This window comes from Entamoeba histolytica, genomic scaffold, assembly GCF_000208925.1.
Source record: "Entamoeba histolytica HM-1:IMSS scf_1104750518923 genomic scaffold, whole genome shotgun sequence".
Lineage (NCBI taxonomy): Eukaryota > Evosea > Mastigamoebida > Endamoebidae > Entamoeba > Entamoeba histolytica.
This window is the reverse complement of record NW_001914952.1, coordinates 33,435-54,996: the sequence shown is the minus strand read 5'-3', so window position 1 is coordinate 54,996 and position 21,562 is coordinate 33,435. Positions and strand designations below refer to the sequence as shown.

Sequence of the window (21,562 nt, the reverse complement as noted above, 5' to 3'; positions counted from 1 at the left end):
ACTTTATTATTTATTATTTCAATTATTAAATATTAATAAATTATTATTCATGAATATTTAATTGATATTTTACAATTTCATTTTCATTTTATTTAATAAATGAAATATAAATAATAAATGAATGAATAATAATTTAATATATGAAATAATAAAAAGAAAAGAAAGATAAATAATAAAGAAATATGATGTATTTAATATATAATATAATGTATTATCAAATATAATAATATCAAATGATGATTTATTTTTATTTCAAAATATTTTTCATCAATAAAAAATGTTGCTAAATATTTTGCATCATTAAATTTTGCATCATTAAATTTTGCGCTTTTTTTATTTGTTTCAATAAAATTTGCATCCTTTATTTTTTTCATTCTTTTCTTCTTTTATTATCTATTCTATTTTATTACACTTTATATTCTTTCTTTTTATATTCTCTCCTTTCTACTTTTATTCTTTCTTCATCTTCTTCTACTTTTTACTTTCTTTTTATTCTTTTATATCATTCATTCTCTTCTTTTTCAATTATTTGCTTTTTTTCGTTGCCCCTGTAATATTATCAATAAATGGATTAATACAAAAAGGGTCTATAAGAAGATTAAAAGCACTGAAATTACAATTAGACTTTTCCAAAATCCTACGAACAATAATTATAAAAAATATGAAAGACTTAATGTTTTACACATTCAATTCTGGCAGCACATTAGAAGAAGAACAATCTAATGAGAGCATACTAGAAATAAACTCTATTACACAAATAAAGCATATTGAAGAAACTGAAATAAACGACTCTCAATATAAAGAGAATCCAATTATGGATATATCTAATAATTGACCTTTTTTGATAAGAATATCATACCATTTTTTTCTTTTACCTTCTTACTTCTTGAGTATTTCTTCATATCCTCCTTTATGCCATTCGCTTATTATTCTTTTTATTCTTTCTTGTATCTCATTTATTGTTAATCATTTATATTTGTTATGGGTGTAATCTTTATTATTATTGTATTTACCCTGTTTCTTATTTGTTTTTCTTTGCGTCTTTCTTCTTCTAAACCATTTCCATTAGTATATCGTTTACCATTATTATTGTTATTCCATTTATTGATATTGACATTTGTTTTTTTATTGTATGACATTGAATTTCTATTTCTTGTTTGCATTTCTTTACAATACACATTGTTATTACACAATAACCATGACATAAAAATTTGTTATATTTCCTGCATTGGAAAAGTGATCTAATATTTTTGTATTACAACTCAAGAAAAGAATAATCAACATAAAAGAATGAAAAAACCAATTGTAATTTATTTTCCAAAGAATAAAATTAATTAATACCACTTTAATTTTTTGAATATAATTTGTTGTAAAACTAAGACTATCAAACAAATAACCATAACCAAAAAGAAATAGCGAGAGTCTCTTTCATCAACTAAATCTGTTTGCCAAGGTACACGTATATTACATCCGAATGTATTTACAACAAAAGTAATTGGAAAGAATATTAAAGAAATAAAATTGAAAACTTGAATATATTTACTTGTTTCTCTATCAGTACGAGTCGATTCTATTGTTAATCGAACATTATATAATCCAAAGCTAAAAGTGTTTAATTCTTTAATAATTTTAAACCGTTGATAAACACTTCCAAAATCATAATAAGCATCTCTAAGCATAACTTCAAAACTATCTTTAATCATTTTAAAAGTATTTTTATGACTTGAACGAATAAGAAATTTTAACATAGTTCTAAAAATAAAAATTAGATAAGAAAGGATCTAAATAAAAATAGAACAAACTTTTTAGACTGTAAACAACTTAGAATAGTATCAATTTTCTTTTCTAAAATATCACTTCTTGCAATAAAACCTAATTGTTCTTTTTTTAAAACATGAAATTGCATACTTTGTTGAATTTCAGTTTCATCATTAATAATTCTAACCCAATCAGCAAATTGCATAATAGATTGATGAAGAATTTCGAATAAAACAAGTTCAGGATTACATTCTTTAGGATTAACATTTTGAACTTTAACTATATCAAAAACTCTATCATGTTTTTGATGAAAAGTAATAATAATTTTTTTTTTAATTGTAATTCTCGTATTTTTAATTTTTAATAAATCAGTTAAAGGTTGATATTCTGTATTTTTTATTAATATTTCATAATATTGTGGATATATTAATACTGCTTCTCTTTGATCTTCATCTAACCATCTTTGTAATGATAAAAAATGTAAATGAAATAATAATCCTATTGCAACCATTACTTCTTTACTTGGATTTGAAATGTCTATCCAAAGAAAATGATTTTCTATTTTAACATTTGAATTTTTACATTGAATACAATAATTTTTTAATTGTTGAATATTCCAAATAGTTTTATTTATACGTTCTCCAATAATATTTATTTGATCATTTGAATTCCAAATACTTTCATTATTTCCAATTTCAATAACTTTTTCACATGGTGGGAAATAATCATTTAATTCTTCATCAATTTTATTATTATTTATATTTTTATTTATTTTCATTCTTTCATTTATTTTACTTGTTAAATCTGGTGTATTTAATCTCATTTGATCAAATTTTTTTTGTTGTTGTCTAAGAAATTTATTTGTTTCATCTTCTTTTCCTTTATAATTATGAATATTCATTGGAATATTAATCTTCCTTTTTTCATTTGTTATTTCATTTTTGTTATTTATAACATTATTTATTACTATTCCTCCTATAGGCTCTTCTTTTTCAATTTTATTATGTTCTTCAATTATTTCCATTTTCATTTTATTTATTTCATTTTGTATTGCAATCCTTTTCTTTTTTTTCTTTTTTTGTATTTCATCTTCACTTGATGATGAAGACGTACTTTCATCATCACCACCTTCTTCTTCTGAATCAATGTCATCTTCAATTAATCGATGTTTTTTTCTTGGAGTTGGGGTGTGAATAGGTATTTTTTTTTCTTCATTAAGAAGAAGAAAATCATCTTTTCTTTCTAAAGACATTTTGTTTGTTTTGAAGTTTTTTTTTTTTTGATTTTTTAAATAATAAAAAATAATTCTTTTAAATTGTTTTTTATATCATTATTTTTTATTCCTACTTAATTCTATTTGTTTTAGAGTATTTTCATTAGACTATAAAGTATATAACATTTATTTTCTTAGTAATCTGAAACACTCTAACCAAATAGTATTTCTTTATTATTTATATATAAAGTCATATTTGTTATTAACAATATTTTTTTTGGTTATTTCATTGATACTTTCTTTAGTATTTGTAATTTATAAAAGTAATACCTTAACAAATAAAATAATTTAGCTTTTTTAATTTAGTTTTTATGTTGGTTTAAAAATAATTCTTAATAATTACTTTTAATATCTTTTAGATACTTTGATTTATTTACCATACATAAATAATTCAATCATTTCTTATTTAATTTGTCATAGTTCTTTTTTTAAAACTACAAAACAAATTTAATTTGAATACTTTTTAAAAGAGATTTATTCTATACAAATTACACTAAAACTTATTAAGAAGAAGTGTTTTGTTAGTTTCAATTTCTATATAAATATCTTTATAACTTCTTCTCAGTTTATTATTGAAGCGTAAATGTATTTTACAATAAATTCACAACAAATGAAATTAAATAAAATAAGAAATTAAAAAGAAAATTAAAACAATATTCAATGAAATAATACAAATAAAATTTCATTCAAAACTTTTTATAAAAATTTTTTATTCATTTTTTAATTTCAAAAAAAAAAGAAAAACAATGAAAGAAAAAAGAAATAGAAATTGAGTTAAATGTACAGAAAGGATAAAAGTATGATTTTTTTTATGTAAATACATAAAATTTAAGCGTTCATATTAACAACAGCCATTCTTGGTTGATCTTTTATGGCTTTTTCATAAGAAAAGCCACTTGAAACAAAAGCATTCCACAATGCATAAGTTGGTATTTCTCTATATAATGAATTTGTTCTATCTAATAAATCCCTTACAAATAACCTGTTACTTTTAGAGTCTTTAATACCTAATTTTAATTGAAATTCATATAATTGAATAATAAATCCTGGATTTGGACATACAATTTCTCTTCTTTCTTTAGTGTAAAGATATGCATCTCTAATACACCAATCATTTCTTTTCATTAAAAAAGCAATAACAGCAGAAGCAGAACGTGACATACCAACTTCACAATGAACTAATACCTTTCTACCTTCTTTCATCATTTCTTCAATAAACTCAATAGATTCTTCTAAACTCTTTTGTAATAAAAAGAAGAAGCTATCTTGAATATGAAGGTGTTTAGAAATAACACCATCAGGATAGTTAATATTATTAGTAGTTAATGATAAAACAGCACTAATACCATATTCTCTATAAATACTAGGTTTCATAGCAGTAATTCTAGATGTTAAGAATAAATTAGGTAATATCTCTGAAACCTTTTGAACTTCTTTTTGGATTTCGTTTCGAGATGGTCTTGAAGGTTTGTTTCCCATTATTATCAATTAAGATTAGATCTTTTCATTTTATAATGTTAAGTTATTTTCATTCATCCTTTTTTATTTTTATTTTACATATTTTTGTTTTGACTTACTCATTTGTCTTCTCATATTTTCTTTTTGAAATGTTAATATAGTTTATTATTAATTTTTTTATAGTTTTTCTTTAGTTTTTATAAAAGATGCAAATTCTGAATCTTAGGGTTTTTCTGATTAATGTGCTATTTTTTCTCTTCCATCTTAGATTTTTTGTTTTTAAGTTTTTTATTCAATTTTTGAACCTTTCAATTTATTAATTCTTTTAATTTTTTTATTATTTAATATATTATTAAATAATACAATTGAAAAATGATTGACTTTTAATTATTCTTTTTTAAAATGCACTTTTTGCATCTTTCTCTAACTTCGTGAATATTTATAATAAACTGTTTTATACAACATAAAAAAATTAATGAATCGAAAAAAAAAAAAATAGAATAAATGAAAAAATAAAAAAGAATTAAAAAAATTTGTCTCTTACTTAAAAGATATTCATAAACGAAAATGAAACGAAGGGAAAAGCGAGAATTTAGAAATGATAAATTATAATAAAATAATAGTAAATTATAATAAAAAAAAAATAAAAAAAAGAACTAAGAATATAAGAAAGTGGTGATGAATATTGATCAAATTGAAGAACAAGATGGAGTTAGATTAACATGGAATGTTTGGCCATCCACTAAGGGGGAGGCACAAAAATATCTTGATATTCCACTAGGACTTGTTTATCAACCATTACATGGACATATTTCAACAAATAATCAATTAGAATTAAACCAAAGCTATAGAATTCAATGTCAATGTGGTTGTTATATTAATTCGTGGTGTTCAAGAGATACTTCTATTTGGGTTTGTCCAATTTGTAATTCAAGATATCCCTTACCACCAGATTCAAGAACATATTCATCTACTACTATTGAATATGTTTCACTCCCACAAACTCCCCAAGATACTTCTTTGTTATTTGTTATTGATACTACTGCACCACAAAATGAAATAGATGCTTTAAAAACAACAATAACATTGGCATTAGCTTCTGTGCCATCAAATGTATTTGTTGGTTTAATTGTTTATGGTAAACATATTTCAGTTTATGATATGTCTTCACAACAATGTCCACGTGCATACGTTCTTTCTGGTTCTAAATCATATACAGCAGTTCAATTAACATCAATTTTATCTACTAAAGTTATTAATCAATTACTTGCTCCATTAAGTGAATGTGAATTGACATTTATGTCAATTTTAGATGATTTAACCCATGATGAATGGCCTGTGAGTGAAGGTCATAGACCATTAAGATGTAATGGATCTGTTATTAGTGTTGCTAGTTCATTACTTGAAAGTCGGAATGTTTGTGGAACAATAGAATTCTTTATTACAGGACCATGTACTTTTGGACCAGGAATGATTGTATCAGATGACCTTAAAGAACAAATGAGAACACATGCTGATATTTCTCAAGAAAGAGTTAAATATCTTGTAAGTGCTGAAACATATTATAAAGAAATTGCTAGTAGATTAAATGAGAAGAGTATCAGTTGTAATATTTTTTCATGTTCTATGGATCAAATTGGAATATTAGAAATGTCTAGTTTATGTCAAATGACTAATGGATATATTACTATGTATGAGTCTTATATGCATGAAACTTTATCTGAAACATTACAACGAATGTTACAAGGAGAAGATACTTTAAATAATAAGTATTGTTATAGTATTGAAGTGTATTGTAGTAAAGAAATTAAACCACGTTCATGTATTGGACATGTTACAACAAGCGAAAATAAAGAAGGATATTCTTCATTATTATCATTACCAGAAGAATTTGGTGTACCAGGAAATAAATTTAAAACATCAACTGTTGACCCACATTCATCATTTGTGTTTTTGTTTGATATTGTTAATCCTGATACTAATCCATTGGACTCAAATCGTCAAGGTATTATTCAACTTGTTAGTAAGTATATGGATACTCTTGGAAGAAGATATATTAGAGTTACTACAATTTGTAGATTATTCACATCTATTAGTTCAGAAGGACTTAATAGAATGTCTGCTGGATTTGATCAAGAAACAGCTGCTGTTGTTATGGCAAGATGTGCCAGTTTTAAAGCTGATGCAGAGACTGGTAGAGATGCTATGAGGTGGTTAGACAGAGCATTATTAAGAACATGTAATAAATTTGGAGAATTTAGAAAGGATGACCCAAGTTCATTTAATTTAAATTCCAACTTTTCTATATTACCACAATTTATGTATCATTTAAGAAGAAGCCACTTCTTACAAGTTTTTAATTGTTCACCAGATGAAACAAGAACATTTAGAACTGCACTTATGAGAGAAAATGTTAATAATTCACTTATAATGATTCAACCAACGTTAGACTGTTATAAGGTTGGACAAGAAGCTAAACCTGTATTACTGTCTATGCAATCAGTAGAATCTGATTCAATTTTATTACTTGACACATTCTTCTATATTGTTGTTTTTAGAGGAGAAGCAGTTGCTGATTGGATGAAACAGAAATTAGAGGAACAACCTGAGTATGCTGGTTTAAAAGAATTTTATCAAAAACCAGAAGAAGATGCAAGAGAAATGGCAAAAGAACGTATCCCATCTCCTAGAATATATGTTTGTAATAGATATTCTGGTCATCAAAGATTCTTAATGACTATTCTTGATCCTGCTGTTACTCCTGGTCAAAATCAAAAAGACATTATTGTCACTGAAGATGTAACTTTGAAAGTGTTTATGGAACATCTTAGAAGACTTTCAGTCAAAGGAAATATTTAATCAATTTTTTTTGATTAATTTTTTCATTTATTATTAAAAATTATTCTACTTGATTTAAATTTACTTCATTTTAAAAATATTATTAATTTTACGTCACTTGAATGAACAATTTATTATCATTAGTTTATTTTTTGTTTATTCACATTATTCATTTTTTGGAGTGCAAATTCGTTCTTGCTATGTCTTTGAATAATTAATTATGTATTGAAGTTTTAATTTCTTTTGTTTGTTTTTATTGTTTTTATCCTCTTTTTTTTCTTTAATATGTTTTATCATTCCTTGATATTCGCTTTTTATCATTAATACACAAACTACTCATACATCACTATCTCTTAAAAAACTTGCTAATTATTTCTACCAATAAACTTATTGTTTGTACTATTTTTCATAACTTTTTAGTGTAATAAGCAATTAATTAAGTATTAATAGAACTAGTTTCTATTGTTCCTTCATTGGATGAGAATAACCCCATCCATTCTTCTTCAAGCAGCTTTACGGAGTATGTTTGATTGTGATTGAAGCAGTATTCCATGACATCAATAATGTTTTTAATTACAAGGTTTTTAGCTTCTTTCACAATGTCAATTTCAATTTTTAATTCTTTAATTAATTTAATACTTTCTTTATTCACTAATCCATTTATTGAGATTACTACTGGAATTATTTTGACATCTTTTATTTTCTCTATTTTCATTAGAATATTCTTTAATTCATTATACCTATTCCTTTTCTTCAAATAGGCTCAATTAATATTGTGATCAGCCACAATAGTCATATCAAATAATAAACTAGTTTTATTCTTTTTATCTAATACATATATATCTGGTATTTTGTGGTATTGCCCATCACTTTTATGCATTATTTGTTTGTTCAATATCATTGTGATGTCTTTATATTTGAACATTGTTTCATATGGAGGTTTTTTATATTGGTTATTTCCTGTTTATTTTCTTATTAATCAATATTATAATGCATATATTGTCATGTTTTTCTATTTGTGATTTTTTATGATAAATACAAGATAGTAGAATGTGTTCTACTGTAGCTATCTTGTCTTTACAAAGTGTGGAGTATTTTAATCTTTCATTTTTCATTATTTTTGTTTTTCTATACCCACAAAATATTTCTCCATCTTGCATTTTAGTTAATTGAAGGAATGCATTCTTTTTAATATTGATGGATTTCCATGCTTTAATTGTAGTAGTTTTATCTACTCATTTTGACTCAAATAATCTTCTAAAATATTCATTAATTTGATGACACTTCCATTTTTTGATGTATTTATCATCAATTTTTTATTTCTACTACTACTTCTTTTTCTTTTTTCTTTTCTATCCCTTCATTTATTATTTCTTCTATTTTTGTTTCATTTATTTTATGAATTATTGTTTTTTAATTCTATTCAATATTCCCTTCTTACTGTACCATCTATCTATTATATTATTTCCAATTTCACTTTCTCTGGTACAATAGTACATTACTGTTCTAACTAATTCAATAACATATTCGTCACTTATATTTATTAATCCTTCATCCATTTCTTCAAGAGGGATATACATAAAAAGAATAAAAAGCAATTAATTGTTATTTAATTCTTAATCAAATGAGTTTAAATTGAATCATAAATTAAATTGATTGACTATTTTTATTCTTCTTTCTATTATTACTTTCTTATTACCTCATATTATTATCATGATTCATTTCTTCTAATGTAATATTATTTAAGTATTATTTCATATTTAATGAATTAAAGAATATATAAATGTATATCATAAACATTTACATATAACGAATAACTTTGTTTCATTCAACATTTATCAGTAAAAATCTCTATGTCATAAACTTCATATTATATAGACTAGTATTTTATTAAACCTTTTAAATGACTCAAAAATATAATTTATTTAATTACTAGTTTTATTTGGTTAATGAATAATATTAATAATTAGAAATTCTAAGCATCTTTTACTTATTCTTTGGTTTAGTTTTATTTCATCTGAAGGTTTTTTACATTCTAATAATTCTACTAATTCAATATTTTTGTATACTATTAAAGAGTGTCTAATTCAAACTATATTTTAATCTTTTGAAGAAATGAATATTAAAAAAAAACAAGAAGATATTAAAAGGAAACAAAAATAAAAAATACTTAAAAAACCAGCCTTAGATAAATAAAAATAAATGTTTAAGCAACTTGAAAAGAAATAACAGTCTGTGTGAAAGGAATTAAAGCATTTCTTGAATGAGAATGAAATGTTTGAACCAATTCTGTGGTTTTACCAACAGGAACATGAAGAGAGTTTGAGAGTTTAGAAGAAAGTTGAAGTAACTGCTCTGAAGTGGTAATTCCATTTAACAATACCTTTAATAAAGAAATATAAGGCTTTCCTTTTAACACTAAATTAAAAACAAATTCTGTAGTATCTACACCAAGCGGAATACAACAAGCTATTGATTCCAATCCAAAAGATGCTATTTCATTATCTCTTTTAAGACCTTCTAATAATACAGGAACAACAGCATTAAGTAATGTATCTTGAATAATATCAATATAATCTGAACATAAGTTAAACTCATTCTTTATGAAACTAAAGACACAGTCATGAAGTTCTATTGAAGAGCTTAAAGTAATTGGAACAATAACACATTTAAAGATAGTTTCAATAATAATTTTACTATTTCTAAGTTCAATCAATTGACAACAACATTCAAGAAGACTTGGTGTGATTAATGTTACTGGAATCTTTGTTGTTGAAGGGAAAATTACTTCAATAAGGATAACTCTGATATCATTTGATATTACCTTCTTACTTAAAAAGGTTAATAAAAGAGATAATGCTGGTTTACATAAATCAATAATTTGTGTATCTTTACAAGCACTTTTAATAATCAATAAATACAATTCTCTCATTAATACTACTATTTGAGGAAATAATGGAAATGAAATATTTTTACATTGAGCAAGAAAATGGGTTAATGAAATTAAATGAGGAAGAGCCATTTGAATTGCGTATGGAGTTACACCATTATTGAAATAAGGAATTGATTCTTTAAACTTAATAAAACTATTTTCAATAACCATTCCAACGTAGTCATAGTACATTTGTTCTGTTTGAGAAAATGATTGAGAAACAACTCCAAGTGCATCATAAAATCCTCCTCTTAAAGTATTTGGTAATTTTTCTCCTGACGTACATCCTTTATAAATTTCGTTAATACATTTAATATTATTTGTAATTGTTTCTGAACATGAATAACATACCTTTACTAATGTACCAACAGCGGTACGTTCAATGATGAGTCGTGGATCATTTACAAATTCAAATATTTTATGAAGAACAACTCCTAAAATTTCACTTTTATGACAAAGAAATCGAGGAAATTTTGAAATTAAAGCCATTACTAGTTGTGCAATTAATTCTTGTTTATTTGACTCTGTTTGTTCTCCAAAAAGAGTTAATAAAAATGTCAATGACCGAGTAAAAATAATAGATTCAGTCTTATAAACAACTTTTCCTGAAATACCAGTAATTGCCCATATTGTTTTAATTAATTTTAATTCATCTAATCCATCTGCAGTTGATGATGATGTTAAATGATCTATTAATTCTTCAGTAATTCCTGACTCACATAATACAACTAATGTACGAATAAACTGGTCATAGTCAATTCCACCAGCTTCAACATTTTCAATAAACCCATCATCTTTATTAATAAATAATGTATTTGGGGGTTGAGGAATTTCATTTAATATAATCTCAAGAATCCGAATATGATAAGAATGAACAGTCATTGGAGTGGCTTTACAATATCTTCTCAAATATTTCATACAATATTTACTTGATGAACATTTCATCATTAATTCAAAAAGTTGTGAAGGTGGATCTGTTTCAGGAAGAATTTCATTAAGACATAATGCTAATTCATTGGATGGTCTAAGAGAAAATGTAATTTTATTAATAAATTGATTTAAAATATCAACTTTAGATTGTGGATTACTTTGAATAATATTATGAAATGTTTCTGCTAATATTATTAATACCTCTTCTTGATATTGTTGAATATAATTTAAACAATTCATTGCAATAACTCCACTGGTTTGTGGATTAACAAATGAAATTGTTTTTTCTATTGTTTTAAGAGAAAGTAAAGTCAAATCAGACAAATGGCTTGCAGAGTATTGAATACATAACAAAGCTTCAGAACTTGAAAAGTCAACTGATTGGTAAAAGAATTCAATGATTGTCTTTAGTTTTATGAATGCAATAGATTCATCATATTGAAGGAGTGTTTTTATAGAAAACTTATCCTCTAATACTATAGAAGATGAGACATAGAGACTAATTAATTTATTATATAATAAAGGATTAGTCTGTACTCCAATTAATGAGTGCCAATGTTTAATTGATAAATGTATTTTCTGTTTAAGTTCATCAGGGTAATACATATATTCTGGAGATTTAATTGTTGACTCAAAGATATTAAGTGCAAAAAGATGTGTCAAGTCTGATGATGATTGACTTATTATATCATTAACTGATTGTATTGAATGTTTATTTGAAGCAAATTTAGAAAGAATTCTTTGTGATGTATTAATTTTATCAACATCATTTGATCTTGACATTTCAACAAGTTGATCAATGTAATGAACATCTAATGGAAGAGTAATTTCCTTCATAACTTTTTTAGTTTTTTATTTTATTTTTTAATTTTTCTTGTTCATTCAGAATCTTCAATAACCTTCTGAGTTGCTAGAAAGAAAAAGTTCATATTGTAAGTTTTTGAATAATCCCTAGCTCAGTTTACTAATTTCATCATAAGTTGTATCTTTTAGTTTTGTTTTTATTACCGTAAATGATTATTAAATACCTTTTTTACTTTCTAATTTTTTTTACAAACATTTAATAAATTTTTATTTAACCACTAAATTCACGTAGAATAGGAATGTTTTAACTTTTATTTTTCTATTATTTTCTTTAATAACAGACTGTTTATAAATCCGAAATAAATAATAATATTATTATATTAAAAATATGTTTTTATTTAATGAATTATTTTCATTCACTTTTGTTTTTATAAAATAAAAAGTTAATAAATGATTTTTTTATCTTCCAAAAACTTGCTTAGAACAAATCACCAAATCCTCCAAAATCTTCTTCTTCCTCTTCTTCTTTAGCAGCTGGGGCTTCTTCTTTCTTTTCTTCAGTTTTACTTTCAGTAGCAACAGCAGTAGCAGCAACGGCAGTCATGTTATTGAAGATCTTTTCAGCCAATGGGAATACAACACCACTCTCTTTTGAGAATCCAAGGAGAGCTTGGAATGCATTGAGCATAAGATGTGGGCAGGCTGCTTCGGTTGGGAGATTGGCAGCAAGTGAAATAGCAGTAGCAGCTTGAACACCTTCTTGGAATTTCTTGACAATATCTGATTCAGTTAAATCAAGAGCTTTAGCATCATAAACAATACCGTTATCATAAACTACATCAATAACAGCTCCATATTTGAATGGATTAATCTTTAATTTTTGAAGAAGAACTGCTTGTGATACACCAACTTTTTCTCCTTCTTTAATTAAAAGAGTTTCTGAAGTAATTTCAATTTGACCTTTAGTAATCTTTGAGGCAATGTTCAATGCTTGGACAAAGTTGGTTTGTGTTGGGTCAAGTCCTGTGTCACCAGCTGGTACAATGACATCATTTGGTGCAATAACTCCAGCTTTAGCTGGTGATGGTGCTTTAAGTTCAGTAAGTTTAGCTTTTAATTGATAAAGATCACCTTTAGTAAAGATGAATCCAACATTACCTTTAATGTGTGGAAGAAGTTCTTCGAGTTCTGGTTGAGTTTCTGCTTGATTCTTGATGGCTTTTCTAATAAGAGTATTCTTTCCCATAACAAATTCGCATGTTCCTCTTAATTCTTTTCTGATAGTTTGGAATTGAGATGATCCTACATTATCACATTTGACAACTACAACTTGTTTGTATTCTTCCAAGAGTTTTTTCATCTTGACAAGATATGCTTCTTTCTTAGCTTTCTTTTGTTCTTTACTTAAACCAGCTTTGTGTAAAGCCATAGCTACAATAACAAGTGTTTCAGGGTTTTTTTTCTTGGATCTCAGGGTTTTTCTTCTTTTTATTTCTTTAGTTCCTTTTACTATTATTATTGTTTTTTTTTCTTTCTTAAATAATATAAACTATTTCTATTCAATTTGTGTTTTTTTATTTTATTATGACATTTTCTCAATTTAATACATTATTGTTGATTATGAATTTATACAACACTTCATAAGTCAAAATGACTGGAATGTATTTCTTTGTACATCCTTTTTTCTTTTTTTGTTTATTTTAATTGTTCATGTTTTTTATTATAACCATTACGTTCTATTGTTTATAACATACACAATCAAAGATAAAACCAAGGTGGTAATGTAGAACGTTATTTCTCATTTGTAAAACATTTTATAATCATTAATTTTGTATTTGAAATATGTAAATAAGTTTGTAATGGTTGAAATATTCAAATACCTAATTCAAAGAAAACTATTGTTAATTTTGTTATTTTTTACTTCTTAAAAATAAACAAATGAACAACTAAATCATATAATGAAGATATAATAATTTTGTGTATTTCCTATTCAATCAGTTTATTTATTTTTGATAAACTAAAACACCAAAATCATATTATTAGATGCTTGTATGAATTTATTAATATTTTATTGAATATATAAATTATGTAATAAAGAGGATAGACAGACTTATAGTAAATTGTTTAATTTCTTTTATTAAAGATTTGAATTAGTTCATCAACATTTTGTTGATCATTATGTATTATTTTGTGACTTTATTGATTGAGCTGTGCTGCTTCAAACAATTGAATAAGATATTTTAAATTTGAAGAATTACAAAAGTTATCTATTCTTAATTTTTTGAATTACTGAATGTTTACATTATTCTTATAATTTTAATATATTCCGCTTTTCTTTTATTTCTCATTAATTTTTATCAGTCTTATACTCTCTATATATTTTATTGGTTTTTTTTACAATTAATGTTTTTGAAGATTATTATCATTAAATTTTATCATTTTTATTAAGAACATCTATTTCATGAATGTTTTATGTCAGTGTTGTTGTTTTGTTTCTCAATTATCAAGGGTTATGAAGTTAATTATAATGAATTTCAATAAGTAAGCATGAATTTTAATAGTTATTTTCTTTTCTTCTTTATAACTCATTATTTTTCTTATTAGATTAGATGAACAAAAATTCATTGTACAATTTTTTCGTTATATCTCATTCTTATTTAATTTCAATAAATATTAATCAATAGTACACTATTACATAATAACATGATACAATTTTTTTAAATAGTTTTAATATTTGTGGTTTTAATTCTGATTTATGTTGACTATTAGATATTATTTAATATCAATCAAATGAATAAAAGTTTCTCTTCCATGCCAATGAGCTGAAATGGATTAATTTCGTTGAGAAATATAATAAGATAATAATATATTAATAAAGTAAATTACTGTGTTATAAGTTATGGTTATTGAAATAACAAAAATAAAACTGTCACTTATTTTTAATCAAATAATTTTTGGTACATTAAGTTAAAAATAACATATTTAATGAGTTTATTAGAGAAAGAAAGGTTTATAATTTTCTGTGGGGATATGGAAATGATTAGGTGTTAAAGAAGCATTACTAAAAAAGTCGAAGACAAAAAATATATTATTATAGAATTAATTAAGTGACTTATTCATGCTGTTTTATTTTGTTTCTTTACAAAGTTAAATTCATTTCTTGGTTTCTCTTTTTGAGTAGAAATAACACAATTTTTGGTAATTGATTAATTGTTTCAATAGAAGCAAAAGAAACAAATTGTTTGCCATATCGTTAATAGTAATCAAATCATTATTTCAATTGTGGTTAAGTAAATTAAAAACTAAATGAACTTGTTCAAAGGTTTTGAGTAATAACATGTTGGTTCAATACGAGAAGAACAACGAAAACGAACTGCCAGATTATTCCAAGAGTAACGAGTTTTTACTGTTTTCGTGCAAGACATACTTCATATTCTGAGGAGAAGTCTATTTAAAGAATAGGGCAGAATCTTATTGAACCATTCTTATGCTTAGTGATCCTGTTGATACTTTTAATATATTCAATGTAACACCTGATCCTGATGAACTTTCAACTAAGAATAAATTACATGACACAGAAGGAAATGTTAGTGTAATAAAACTTTTCAAATATTCTGATTGGATTGACATGATTTTAGTACTAGTTGGACTTATAAGTTCATTGGGAAATGGAGTAATGCAACCACTCATGATGCTTTTGATGGGAGACTTAGTTAATAGTTATATTTATACACCAGGTGATAATACAATAATAGATGAAGAAGTTAATCACATGATTGTTGAAGGAGTAAAAGAGTCAGTGAATAAAGTAGTTGTGAAGATGGTATATTTTGGAGTGATAAGTATGGTGTTGAGTTTTCTGAGAACATTTTCATTGTTTGTAGTTTCACAAAGAGAAGGAATTAGAGTGAGAAGATTATATTTCAAGTCATTATTAAGACAAGACGCAACATGGTATGATTTTCAAGAATCAGGAGAATTGACAGCAAGAATAGCAACAGATATTAAAAATTATCAAGATGGAATTGGTCCAAAATTTGGAATGATTTTTCAAATAATCTCAATGGTTATTACAGGTTATGTTATTGGATTTACAAAATGTTGGGATCTTGCATTAGTTGTGTTGGCAACTGTTCCATTATCTTCATTTTCTTTCACAGGGTTTCAAATAGTTGGAATGAAATATGAAACAAAAGCATTAAATGTGTTTGGAGCAGCTGGTGCTATTGCAGAAGAGACAATAGGAAATATTAGAACAGTTCAATCATTAAATCAAGAAAATGAATTTATTGAAGAATATGAAGAAAAAATAAAACAAAATGAACACTTTAATGGAATTAAAGGACAATGTCTTGGATTAGGATTTTCAATTATTACATTTTTCATGATTGCATCATATGCACTTGGAAGTTGGTATGGTTCATTAGTCATTAGAGGAAAAGGAGGAAGTAAAGGTGTGTCTGCTGGGGATGTATTAACGGTGTTCATGTCAGTACTATTTGCTTCTCAAACACTAGCAATGGCTGCAACACCATTAAATTTGTTATTTTCAGCAAAAGCATCAGCCTATAAAATATTTACAACAATTGATAGAATCCCAGATATTGATTGTCAGTCTATTGGAGGTGAATGTCCAACTGAGTGTAATGGGAATATTAGATTTGAGGATGTTCAATTTGTTTATCCAACAAGACCATCTCATCATGTATTAAAAGGAATTGACATTGAAATTAAGAAAGGAGAAACAATTGCATTAGTTGGAGCATCAGGATGTGGGAAGTCAACTACTATTCAATTAATCCAAAGAAATTATGAGCCAAATGGTGGAAGAGTAACATTAGATGGAAAAGACATACGAGAATTGAATATCAAATGGTTAAGAAATCAAATAGGATTAGTTGGACAAGAACCAGTGTTGTTTGCAGGAACAATTCGAGAAAATATTATGCTTGGAGCTAAAGAAGGAAAAACACCAAGTGAAGAAGAGATGATTGAATGTACTAAAATGGCAAATGCACATGAATTTGTTTCTAAACTTCCAGAAGGATATGACACAATAATTGGAGAAAAAGGAGCATTATTATCAGGAGGACAAAAACAAAGAATTGCAATTGCACGTGCATTGATTCGAAACCCATCTATTCTTCTTCTTGATGAAGCTACATCAGCACTTGATACACAAAGTGAAAAGATTGTACAAGAAGCACTTGAAAAAGCATCTAAAGGAAGAACAACAATTATTGTAGCACATAGACTAACAACTGTTAGAAATGCAGATAAAATATGTGTATTTCATCAAGGAGAAATTATTGAACAAGGAAAACATCAAGAATTAATGGATTTGAAAGGAACATATTATGGATTAGTCAAAAGACAAAGTATGGAAGAAGAAGTTGAACAAGAAACCGTTGAAAATGACTTAAAGAAATTTAGAGAACAAGAAGATAAAGAAGTAGAAAATATAATTGTTGAAGAGAGTCATGATGAGGAGGAAGATATTGTGAGTAAAATTAAAGAAGAATATGAGAAAGAAAAGAAAATAAGAAAGAAAAGAAATAGATTTTCAATAATAAGAATTATGATTGAACAACTAAGAATGAATTTTGTATTATTTATACTTGCTACTATTGGAGGAATTGTAGGAGGTGCAGTATTTCCAATTTTTACAATTAAATTTATTGATTTGATAGTAATGATGATGGAACTACAAGATGGAGTTGAACTAACAGACGAACAACAACATACATTAGTTAATACTATAATTTGGATCATGGGAATTGCACTTGCTGGACTTATATCCCATTACTTTTATATTGGATTATTCCTATCTTCAGGAGAACATTTAATAGGTAGTGTTAGAAGAAGAATGTTTAAATCAATTGTCAAACAAGAAATAGGATGGTTTGATAGAAAAGAAAATCGAGTAGGTTCATTAGTTACAAGATTATCATCTGATCCAACAAAATTAAATGGAATTACTGGTGTATTTCTTGGAAATCTTGTTTATATCATTTCTACAATATGTTTTGCATTTGGATTTGCACTTTATTATGATTGGAAGTTAGCACTTTGTGTTATTGCTGTATTTCCTATTCACACTCTTATTCTATTTTTCGATTTTAAATTAAATTCAATGCAATCATCTCCAGCTGAAAAAGCATATGAAGAATCGGGAATTACTCTTGTAGAAGCAGTTGAATCGATGAAAACAGTTCAATCATTAACAAGAGAAGAATATTTCTTAAAACAATATTCATTAAATTTGAAAAAACCATATAAAAATATTTTTAAATGGGGATTAATACTTGCTTTAGTGAATGCAATTACAAATTTATCAAATTTTATTGTTGATGCTTATGGATATTATCTTGGTACTTATCTTTTAGCAAAGAATTTGAATTATACACAAACAAATCAAGGATTTTATCAAGAATTTATGGATAGGTATATGAAAATTCAAAAAGCTATTATGTCTGTTGTTTTTGCAGCACATGGAGTTGGAAATTTTGGAGAAATTATTCCTGATATTGGTAAATCAATGAAAGCAGCAAGACATTCATATAATTTGATTGATAGAAATGCTAAAATAGATTCAAGTGAAATAAATGGAAATACATTTAATGATGTTAAAGGTGAAATTGAATTTAAAAACATACGTTTCAGATATCCAACAAGAGCTGATAATGAAGTATTGAAAGGTATTTCATTCAAAGCAGAACAAGGGAAAACAATTGCATTAGTAGGAGCATCAGGATGTGGTAAATCAACCACAATTCAATTAGTTGAAAGATTTTATGACCCAACAAGTGGAGAAGTTTTATTAGATGGGTATAACATTAAGGATTTGAATGTTAAATTCTTAAGAAATCAAATAGGATTAGTTGGACAAGAACCAGTATTATTTGCTGAAAGTGTTATAGATAATATTAAAAGAGGAGTGCCTGAAGGAGTTGAAGTAAGTAATGAACAAATTTATGCTGCTGCTAAAATGGCAAATGCACATGACTTTATTTCAGCAATGCCAGAAGGATATAACACAATGGTAGGTGATAGAGGAAGTCAATTATCAGGAGGACAGAAACAAAGAATTGCTATTGCACGTGCATTGATTAGAAATCCAAAAGTGTTATTACTTGATGAAGCTACATCAGCACTTGATACACAAAGTGAAAAGATTGTACAAGATGCACTTGACAAAGCATCAAAAGGAAGAACAACAATTATTATTGCACATAGACTATCGACTATTCAAAATGCAGATCAAATATGTGTTATTATGAGAGGAAAAATAGTAGAACAAGGAACACATCAAGAATTGATGGATTTGAAAGGATTTTATTATACACTTGCTATGCAACAATTTGGAACTGTGAATTAATTCATATAAATATTAATTTAATCAATGTTTCATTTTATGTTAATGACTTAAAAGTATTTCTTCATGTTTTCAATTTATTGGAAATATAATAAAAATTATTTATCATTCATAATAATATTATGATATAATTATATAATCAGTTTGTTTTTTATTCTTTTGTATTCTCTGATTTTAATTGTTATATGATATTCGTATCTATGTTTTATTTTATTATTGTGAATAGAAAAATTTATCTTATATTTGATACGACAATGACTGGTTATTATATTATTAGAATATTTTGAACAAAAGAAACATGTATAAATAAGTAAAATGAGAATAATAAAAATAAAATTTAACAATATCAACACACTTCAGTAATATTATCAACCAACAGATAATACATTTTGAGAGCTTTAATTTAATAACGTAATAATAAAAAGTAATTAATTAAGTATTAATAGATTTTTCATCTATTCTTCCTAGCTCAGGGGAGACTAATCCCATCCCTGAGCTTATTAAAAAAGAGTAATCTCTTTGTTTAACCTATCATTTAGGTTTGTCTTGCAAAATGAGGAAAGCACTTCTTTGTTTTATTTCTTCTTATTAAGGTTTTTCAAACTTCTTCTGCTTATTTCTTCTTTTTAAGCCTTTGTTTGTTTTCTGCCTTAATTTTCAGGAATTTCATTTTTCTTATTTTATGAATGGAAGAAGGAATCATTTCATTACTACTGTATTACTTTGACTAATCTTCTTTTTAGTCTTATTTTGACTAATCTTCTTTTAGTCATACCCACACTTCAGTAGATTCTTATATTACATCCATGTAATATTCTACTGTATTCTCTTGCTGCACCCTTTGCAGCATTCCCTAATACATTCCTAATTCAAAAGCACCGTCATAACCAGATAATAACTGGGAGAGTCGAAGTTTGAATTTGTACTAGGGTTTATGTGTGGTGTTTCAGAAGTGCCACTTTCGATCTTAATTTAATAACGTAATAAAAATGAAAATTGAATATTAAAAAATAAAGTCTAATAACAAAAAATAATAATAATACGAACATTTCTTCTACTGCAACCAAATATAAATAACCATTTTTTTAATAAAAGCAAAGACTCGTCTTAAGATATTGAACAACTAATAAAAACACTAATAATACTTCATTCAATATTCTTTGATTAAATTAATATCCTATTTATCATTACTTCATTTTTATTATTATCAATTTCATGCTACGTTAATTTGATTAATATTTATTAAAGATACAATTACCAGATAATAAAATATTAGAATCTAACTGTATTTATTTTTATTCTTTTCTGATAATTATCATTTCAATAAATAATTGAATCCTTTTCAATAATAAATGGTTTAATTGTGAAACGAATAAAAAGTAATAACATCAATATTAAAAAAGAAGAGAATCTTAAGTATATTCTGATTTATCTTCTATATTCATTGAATATAGTCTACATATTGAAATTATCAATGTAAAATAAGTATTTGATTTTAATATAAAACTAATATTTTAATTATTTTTAATATATTTCATTTCAGTCTCTCCTTTACTCATTGATACAGGAAAGAAATAAAAATGATTTTAAAAGAATAAAATGGTATTTTATATAAGAATTAAATAATTGGTCAATCTTTTAAGTTATATCTCTTTTATTAAATACAATAACTCTAATACATAAATACTCTTTTATAATATTGTATGTTATTTATATTTATGATTCTATCACCTTATGTTCTTAATAATAATTAGTGTTATTTCAGTTATTCTTTATTTCATTAAAACAAACCATGTTTATTGTTGATATAATGTTGTTTTAAGTACAACAAAAAGTTAATAAGATCAAATAAAACAACTTGTATTTGAATTATAGACTCAGCTTAATTTTAAGGCATGACTGAATAACCTAGTAATCAACTAATCGTTAGACAATCATTTAACTAATATTATTTGGTTTAAAGTTAGTTGAATAAACTTATAAAACATACACAACTATGATTAAATTCAATACTAACAGTTCAAGAATAAAAATACATATCTTTTTTTTCAATCATGTCTGTTTTAGTGTTGTTGACAATTAGAAAAAAAAGATTTTATTCAATTGCCTTAGTCTTTTTTTTAAATAAATAGTTTTGCACAAATTGAATTTTCATTTCAATAAAAATATGTAAAGTATGATTACACTTTCATAT

At 25.3% G+C, this 21,562-nt stretch overlaps 6 protein-coding genes across 6 annotated transcripts, besides 4 other annotated features; 2 read left to right on the top strand and 4 right to left on the bottom strand.

Annotated features, from left to right (window-relative positions):
- Positions 1 to 547: 547 nt before the first annotated feature.
- Positions 548 to 843: a repeat region.
- Positions 839 to 1,243: a repeat region.
- Positions 1,244 to 1,334: 91 nt separating this feature from the next.
- Positions 1,335 to 3,010, bottom strand: EHI_175500 (magnesium and cobalt transport protein CorA, putative; the record flags this gene model as incomplete). The annotated part of the gene is made up of 2 exons (XM_644253.1): positions 1,335 to 1,752; positions 1,803 to 3,010. 2 exons carry the CDS (start codon positions 3,008 to 3,010, stop codon positions 1,335 to 1,337), a joined length of 1,626 nt encoding a protein of 541 aa, XP_649345.1.
- An 849-nt stretch (positions 3,011 to 3,859) lies between these two features.
- On the bottom strand, positions 3,860 to 4,510 carry EHI_175490 (dual specificity protein phosphatase, putative; the record flags this gene model as incomplete). The annotated part of the gene is made up of 1 exon (XM_644252.1): positions 3,860 to 4,510. The coding sequence occupies one exon, from the start codon at positions 4,508 to 4,510 to the stop codon at positions 3,860 to 3,862; it is 651 nt and encodes a 216-aa protein (XP_649344.1).
- Positions 4,511 to 5,167: 657 nt separating this feature from the next.
- Positions 5,168 to 7,348, top strand: EHI_175480 (Sec23 protein, putative; the record flags this gene model as incomplete). Its single annotated transcript, XM_644251.1, has 1 exon — positions 5,168 to 7,348. The coding sequence occupies one exon, from the start codon at positions 5,168 to 5,170 to the stop codon at positions 7,346 to 7,348; it is 2,181 nt and encodes a 726-aa protein (XP_649343.1).
- A 401-nt stretch (positions 7,349 to 7,749) lies between these two features.
- Positions 7,750 to 8,906: a repeat region.
- A 627-nt stretch (positions 8,907 to 9,533) lies between these two features.
- EHI_175470 (uncharacterized protein) lies at positions 9,534 to 12,026 on the bottom strand (the record flags this gene model as incomplete). The annotated part of the gene is made up of 1 exon (XM_644249.1): positions 9,534 to 12,026. One exon carries the CDS (start codon positions 12,024 to 12,026, stop codon positions 9,534 to 9,536), a length of 2,493 nt encoding a protein of 830 aa, XP_649341.1.
- Positions 12,027 to 12,451: 425 nt separating this feature from the next.
- EHI_175460 (60S acidic ribosomal protein P0, putative) lies at positions 12,452 to 13,422 on the bottom strand (the record flags this gene model as incomplete). The annotated part of the gene is made up of 1 exon (XM_650841.2): positions 12,452 to 13,422. One exon carries the CDS (start codon positions 13,420 to 13,422, stop codon positions 12,472 to 12,474), a length of 951 nt encoding a protein of 316 aa, XP_655933.1. The 3' UTR covers positions 12,452 to 12,471.
- A 2,058-nt stretch (positions 13,423 to 15,480) lies between these two features.
- EHI_175450 (P-glycoprotein-5) lies at positions 15,481 to 19,371 on the top strand (the record flags this gene model as incomplete). The annotated part of the gene is made up of 1 exon (XM_644247.1): positions 15,481 to 19,371. The coding sequence occupies one exon, from the start codon at positions 15,481 to 15,483 to the stop codon at positions 19,369 to 19,371; it is 3,891 nt and encodes a 1,296-aa protein (XP_649339.1).
- Positions 19,372 to 19,785: 414 nt separating this feature from the next.
- Positions 19,786 to 20,333: a repeat region.
- Positions 20,334 to 21,562: the final 1,229 nt, after the last annotated feature.